At 37.1% G+C, this 7,586-nt stretch overlaps 1 protein-coding gene across 2 annotated transcripts; it reads right to left on the minus strand.

Annotated features, from left to right (window-relative positions):
• Positions 1 to 2,128: 2,128 nt before the first annotated feature.
• Positions 2,129 to 7,243, minus strand: LOC107817529 (eukaryotic translation initiation factor 3 subunit B-like). Of its 2 annotated transcripts, XM_075217826.1 has the most exons (12): positions 7,141 to 7,231; positions 6,685 to 6,835; positions 5,563 to 5,800; positions 5,291 to 5,437; positions 5,061 to 5,189; positions 4,740 to 4,868; positions 4,584 to 4,667; positions 4,383 to 4,507; positions 4,014 to 4,206; positions 3,392 to 3,924; positions 3,197 to 3,305; positions 2,129 to 2,727 (listed from the first exon to the last, which is right to left on the minus strand). In XM_075217826.1, exons 2-12 carry the CDS (start codon positions 6,819 to 6,821, stop codon positions 2,383 to 2,385), a joined length of 2,169 nt encoding a protein of 722 aa, XP_075073927.1. In that variant the 5' UTR covers positions 6,822 to 6,835; positions 7,141 to 7,231; the 3' UTR covers positions 2,129 to 2,382. The 2 variants fall into 2 exon arrangements, with proteins under 2 accessions (XP_075073927.1, XP_075073926.1); XM_075217825.1 differs by having other exon boundaries at positions 6,685 to 7,243.
• Positions 7,244 to 7,586: the final 343 nt, after the last annotated feature.

Genomic DNA, 7,586 nt, shown 5'->3' on the forward strand with positions numbered 1-7,586 from the left:
TCTCTCAATTCTCATTTCTCAATCTCAATTCTCAAATCTCAATTCAAGTTAAATCATGCCTCGTACTTCTAGAGTGCGCTCATATGTTTGGCAACACTTTGAGGTGGTAGAAGAAAATGAAGAAGGTCGGAAAGTAAAGTGCAAGAACTGTGGTCAAGTTTTAAATCTTCGCTCAGGGTCTGGCACAGGCAGTTTAAGGAGGCATATAAAGTATTGTCTTGAGCGTCCTCCGGAAATTCGTATTTAAGATTTTAAGACAATTTGTGTTATTTTAAAATTATTAGACGTATTTATGCTTAATGTTTTAGTTTGTTAGATTAATATGAAGTATTATTAATTTATTATGCATGAAAATTTGGTGCAATTTTTTTTTATCTTCCTTGTGTTCTTCAAATTAATACAAAGTATTAATATAACTTACAATAGTTATACAAAATACAAAAAAAAAAAAAAAATACACTAAAACCGGCCCGGCCCCCTCAACCCGTAACTCTTACGGTTCAATTTTTACCCGGATGAATCCGAACCCGTTAAACCCGTTAAGCCCCAACCCGTAACCTGCCCGGACCATAACCCGTACGGGTCAAAAAAATCCCAACCCAGCCCGGCCCGGCTCACCCGTTTAACACCCTTAGTTCTAACCCATTATATCCGTGAAAATGGCATGGGCGAGCCAGTTTTCGAACTGGTAATTGAAAAATAACCAACTTTTGTAAGTCATTAAAAATGATCATTATTATGCTGAAACACGAAAAGTTCCAGCATAATATGTTGTATTATGGAGCTCCTGCGTATAAACTTCCAGCATATTATGTTGGAACTACAACATATTATGAAATTCCAGCACATTATGTTGGTTTTTATATGTATAAAATTCGAACTCCAGCATATTGTGCCAGATATTTTTTGGATTTTAAGAGTATTTTTGTTCAGATTTTATCTTTACATAAAAAAGTGACTAAATTTTGATTATTTTTGAAACCTTGACTATTTTTCAATACTATTTCTGATTTTTCCCCCCGTTATATCCTTTAATACAAAAATAGTACAATTTTTTTAAAAAAAAAACTCCAACTTCACTCCCTCCAAACCGTCCCCCTTCTCTTTTGGCGGGAAAATCCCTTTCTCAGTTCCTAACATTTTTGCCCTCTTTCTTCAATCTTCTCCGATGACCTAGTTAAAAGATTTTGATATGCATGTATCAACAGTTGTGCCTTTTGCGAAGATTAAGTATGATTTATTGAGTTTTAACATTCTCGTTAACAATAATGGAAATCTCATTTTTAATAACATGATGGAGTCATGCATGTAGGTTGTCAAATACTTTGTTATAATCAGCAGAGAATTATTGAATATGCATTATTTTCTAATTATTTAATTTGCCATTCAACTAACCATGTGAGGTAAGGGCTGAGATACAATTCTTTTAATCCTTGTAAGTTGTCAAACTAAAGATTTTTCTCTTAAAACGAAAGAACAATCTTTAGTTAGAATTGTTCTTTCGTGACAATTATTATTTTTTATAGTTCCAAAATAACGCAATTATGTTGATATGTTAATTAATAGTTGTTGGTTTAATAACTTCTAGTAATTATTTATAGCACAAACTTAGAGTTTTATCTCCAGATGGCATCCGTAGAGATAGCTGAAGTTTAGCTAACAATTTGATGAATTAGTAAAAGTTACTATAAAAAGGAAATAAAAGGTGTCCAAGTAACAGTAACTGTCTTGGACTAGGAAATGATACTATAAAATGTACAAATTTCATTGCGTCCAATCACAGGGCCGTGTGATAGGTGTACATATAATTGGTCGAAATAATTAAATAATTATTTTTAATTATTTATGTTCTATTGAATGGGATAGTCGTGGTCTCGCGTGGAGGGAAAAATGAAGAAAAAGAAAGAGCTTAGTAAGATTTAAATTTTACAGTTGCAGCTAACATAGTATATAGTAATAGTACTACGTAGTAGTTTTACAACTAAGTTACCAGGCAACCCTTGTTTTGTATTGCGCTTCTGACATAAGCAATACAGCTGTTTAAGTTGGCACGCGTTGTAGTTTTGTCGAGAGCAAAACTCACCAATATTTGCACAAGTGACCTATTTGTGTACGAGATATTTGCAGATACCCAACAAAATAATCAAGTCTCTGTAATCAAATTCATTGCCCATTGTAAAAGCAATTTTGGGCTAGTCTAGTTAACAGACAAAACTTCGTATAGTATAATCAACAAAGGAAATAAAAGAAAATGAGTTGGAAAAAGAAACAAAAAGAAAACAAAGTTTTTAACCAAATATCCTACCTAAAGCTCTCAGTTCGCTTCTCCTTATAGCAGGCTCTCGCAGAAAATGTTGGACAGGGCTTCTCAAACTCTTGAATTCACTGTTGGCTCTCTTCAAAAGGAATAATCTCCTCAGTAACATTTATTATTTCCTCAACTTCAACTTCCTTTGCCTCGTATTCCTCCTCTTCGTCACTGGCTTCTCCATCACGCAACTTCTCCCTCTCCATTTTCTCCTCTTCGTGCAGCCGCTTCCACTCGTTAATCCATGCTTCCCATTCTTCTTTCAACTTCTTCCGCTTTTCACGATCTTGCTCACTCAATTGCAATGAAACATCCTGATCCTCTGCCTCATACTTCTTGCTGTATCTCTTCAAGTTCTTAGCGATCTCTTCCTCTTTCTCCTTGCTCAAGAAAGATGGTGGCCTGGGGCGCCACAAATACTGCAGCAAACAAGAAGCATTTGCTATATTGATGAGTATCCAGTAGGTCATGTAATGAATATAAGCATGTTCCTTCCAAAAAACAGGCGTAGCCAAGCAGAGCATACAACCACATAGCAAATACGAGACAACAGGGAAATTGCGTCAAATATACATTAGCAGCATTCGAAAGATAACAGAAAATCAGTAATTGCCCGTTCTGCGACTGCATAGTAAAAGCTGCAGCGAACCCTTAGTACTGAGATTACACAAGTCCTAGAACATCAACTAACACAAAACCAGCCCTAGAGCATCAAATATAGCATGTAAGAAACGCATATCCGCGGGGAGAGGGGGGGCTAAGGATCAGTAACCATCCCAAACATATAGTAATAATTTAGGAGGCAGAATAATTCGAGCAGTGTGACCAAGTCGCTTATAGGCCAAAGTAGGAACAAGTACAGCGAACAATGTATGGAAAGACTGTTACCTGGAAGAAATGATCCTTAAGTATCCTATACAACAACTTTCCATTGAAAGACCAAATGTTGAATCCATTTTCCATCTCATGAACTGAGGTAACAGATGTTGCTACATACCTTGAAATGCCCAATAAAGCAAAAGTATAAGAACCAAAATAGGAAGGTGTTTCAGGGCAAAACTAATGAAAGAGCAAATTCAATACCTTCCAGTAGGATCCCATTCAACATCTGTGGCCATAAAATGCTCAGCAGATGCCATGGTTTCAAGCTCATCAACATCAAAGAATTCCAACTGCCCATTGAAACCTTTCAGTCCAGCCAAAATAAGGAAGCGGCCTCCAGGTGACCAGTAGAGAGCATTAGCCTGCTTTCCCTTAAGAGTTGTCAGCTTTGAAACACGGCCCGTGTTAGTGCCAGACCGCACGGAGTAGAAACTGATGTCTGGCCTAGGGTTGTCGCCATGGATAACAGCAAATCTGTGACCCTTTGGCTCCCAGGCAAATGCAATGATTTTGTCGTTCTTGTTGTCAAGCTCCAAAACCTCAATCGGAATGTCCCGTTCTTTGATTCTGAACAGCTCAAAACCAGTGTAAGTGCTTTTCTTAGTCTTCGTGTACCGGTCAACTTTGACAGCAAGGTAGTCTCCATTGCTTTGCCAATACATTTTGCAATCACTAACACTGAAGAGATTCTTCTGCCTCAACTCCTCTTTGCTTGGGATTTGCACAAGACTGACCTGTCAATTTAATACAGGTTTAATTCAAATGCAAATACAAGTAGTTCCTCCAAATTAGTGATGACTTGCATAAAAGTTTTAGCACAAACCCTGGCAGGTTGATTTCCGCATTCAGGAACAAAAAGTGCAAGAATTGGATCTGCTGGCGACCAGCTAAAATCCATAACATTTTCAACCTTGATAGATTTCTTGTCAATAAGAGAGAAAGTCTCTGTTTCATAAACAGAGATGACATTCTTTCCTATTCTTGCAAAGTACTTGTCTTCTTTACCACCACTCCACCTGAAATCATCTCAAAAAGAAAGTTAAGAAAGTATTCCAGCCCCACTTTTCATTATATTTCTGACGAATCGTGTATGCACTCAAGCATGCAAGAGTTTGCAAATGTTAGGTATAACTTTAACAACAGGTAGCAGAGAAGGATAGAAAGCATCTCTTACAATAGGATCAAATCTCACCTAAAAACTGGCCACGACACACCAGTAACACCTCCAGTTCCTCCAACTGCAAATTCATCGGCACTTCCCTTGAAATCTCTCATCACTTTCCCAGTTCTCACATCAAAAATATTTAGCACAACCCTCTGAAAGAAAACTATATTAGAGACAATCCAGTATGGCCACAATCAGATACACAAACACAATAAAGCTCAGACTTACATGAGTGTCACGGGGGTTACTTGGTTCGTGGCTGCTGTATGTCACCAGATATCTCTCACCAGGGGAGAAATCAATCAGCTTTACCTGAATTTAAAGCCAGCAGAGGTAAGTCACAAAAACCTGCAAAGGTTCATTAGAAAATAAACAGAAACTAACCTGTGGATGTGCATAGCGCATCAGACGGTTGAAAGTGGTGGCACCACCCCAAATTGCAGCACCTTGTCTGTGAACTGTTGCCAAATACGTTCCCAGAGGGGACCATTGAACAAAACTCTCAGTCCAGAACTGCACTCAAAGGACATCGTTAGCAAAAGTTTCGTAATTACCCATCTTCATAAAAGAAAAAAATATCTTTTAAAGAAACAGTTTCTGTGCAAGACCCATTTCGAATTCTGAAAATATGAGACACTAAACAGTACCAAAAAACCCCATGAATGGATAGCTAAATGAGCACAAAGAGGAAATAAGTTCACTTACAGAACGTTTGTAAACAAGCTCAGGCTTCAACTGTCTTGCATCATTCCAGAGGACCTCTGTGTCATTGCCAGCCCGAATTACAAACTGGTCTCGAGCTTTCTCATCAGTAAGCCACTGTTGCAGATTCTCCTGCCAGGATACAAACATCTCAATGTTAGCAGATGAATGAAAAGCTAATATTTAAGACACAGTGCTCGCCGGAGAAAAAAACAGCTGATGAAGAGCCTAACCCCGGGAACATAAGGCTTGATCTCTGGTGGAGCCCACTCATCGGGAACTTTCAGGAATTTCTCAATGTCATCAAACATGTTAACAGCAAATATATGCGACCTATCTAACTTGTATCCATGTGTCTTCTCCTTACTCAGCTCAGCTTCCTAAAGCAGAAAAACATAGCAACATGACACTGGTTAACATCTTCCACAATTCAGTTACAAGTCTCACACATTGTCTAAAGAAATGAGATACATTGTAGCTGCTAAGGAGAAAAAAATTGGAGTACCTGAGGAGTATTATACTCGATGAAGCAGTACCCAAGGGTTTTCTGAGTCTCAGGATCAACAGGCATCCAGAGACCATCCTCCTTAATAACACCAAGTTGGCTGTAAATTTTCCGAACTACTCCTTCCAACTTCTCAAATTTCTCTTTAGGCACCACAGGAAGATTGTCCACCACCAGTATGTTCCCAAAACCAGCATCAAACTCCAAGGGGTCCTCCTCCATTAAGTCATCATCATCACTGATAATATCCAAATAACATACAAATTCAAAACCAAAGGAAAAACTACAAAACCCATTTTCATGGTATATGAACCAAAGAGAATTTAAACTCTACAAACCCTTTCTTTATCGGTATGAACCAAACCCACAATTACAAACCAAAAGAACCTAAACGTCAAACAAAAGAAACGAAACCAAGCAGAAACACATAAAAATTCATATATAAATTAAGGTATTACCAGTGTCTGAAAATACAAATGGAGATATCAAATCCCCAATAGAGACGCTAAAAATATCTTATCAACATATGAACAGAACTCAAGGAGAATGCAAAAACACATAAAAATCCATATATAAATCAAGATTTTTTAAATGGTAATGGATCTATAACTCAACATATTCAAGACTCGCAAATGCAAAACTCAACATATTCAAAATCCAACAACAACAACAACCCAGTGAAATAGCACAAGTGAGGTCTGGGGAGGGGAGGTTGGAGAGGGTAGTGAGTACGCAAAACCTAAGAAAACACTAAAAGTCTAATCTTCACAACATATTAACAGGCCTTGCACACTCAATAGAAGAACATTGACAAAATCCAAACTTCACATCATAGAAAAGAATCCCAGACATATACGTCCATATAAAATTTAACATATTGAACTGAATATAAACATAAAATAAAACCAACAAACTCAAAAACCCAACAAAACACTAGAAATTTCTAATCTTCAAAGCATATGAATCAAAACAATAAACTCAAACTCAGAAAAAAATAAAAAGACCCAGACTTTACAGCAAAGAAAGGAAACCCATAAGCATCACCACATAAAAAGCGCATATATAAATCATAAAAATGCAGAAACACAAAAAAAATAAGAAGGGAAAGTCAAGATTTAAGACCTGGGTATGCCACAATCTTCCCCAGGAGGAAGATGAATGGAGTCAAGATCGATTTGGGAAAGTTCCACACCAATCCTAGCGGCTATGGCTGTGATTTCTCCCATAGACGTAACGTCCGCCATGATTGGAACTCTCATAGCCACCTTTGAAGCTGAAAGCAGAAGTGTGAGCTTAGCGATAGAGGCAATGTGCACGCATGCGGGTTTTTCTGTAGCTCTTATTTAGGGGTGTACTGGTTCGGTTTTTTATTAAACCAAAATCAAATTAATTATGTCGGTTTACTAAATTGATAATCAAATCAAACCAACATAAACTCAGTTTTTTCGGTTTCGGTTTTTGTCGGTTTCTTCGGTTTTCGGTTTTCCTTTTTAGTTATATTATGCTTGACAAGAGAACCTTTAACATTAAGCAGTGATTATAAACTTGAACAGTGGCTCGGAATTGCAAAGAAGGAACCTGGCGGCTGGCGTACACCCCTAAGTGGATGGAAGGGTTTTCACTATTGGGGTTTTTTTGATTTTGGAGTTGGTACATGGAAAGATACGGGAGAGTGAAGACTAAAGATTGAAGACATTTCCTATTTTATTATCTTTTCTTATTGGGTTTTAGTTTGGGCTTCAAATTTAGGTTGTGTAGTTAGAAATTAGAATATAGAATCTATTAAGTGGATAGTAAATTTACAAGCCCACATAGAAATAATATCTCAAGACATTAAAAACTATAAAATAATTTAGAAAATACTTACAAATTTGATTTATATATATATAATGTCGGTTTGGTTTAGATTCGGTTTGACTTAATTTTTATTAATACCAAATCAAAAGTGATCGGTTTTTTATTTTCCAACACCAAACCAACCCAACCAAAAGTGATCGGTTTTTTATTTTCCAACACCAAACCAA

This window comes from Nicotiana tabacum, chromosome 7, assembly GCF_000715075.1.
Source record: "Nicotiana tabacum cultivar K326 chromosome 7, ASM71507v2, whole genome shotgun sequence".
Classification (NCBI taxonomy): Eukaryota; Viridiplantae; Streptophyta; class Magnoliopsida; order Solanales; family Solanaceae; genus Nicotiana; species Nicotiana tabacum.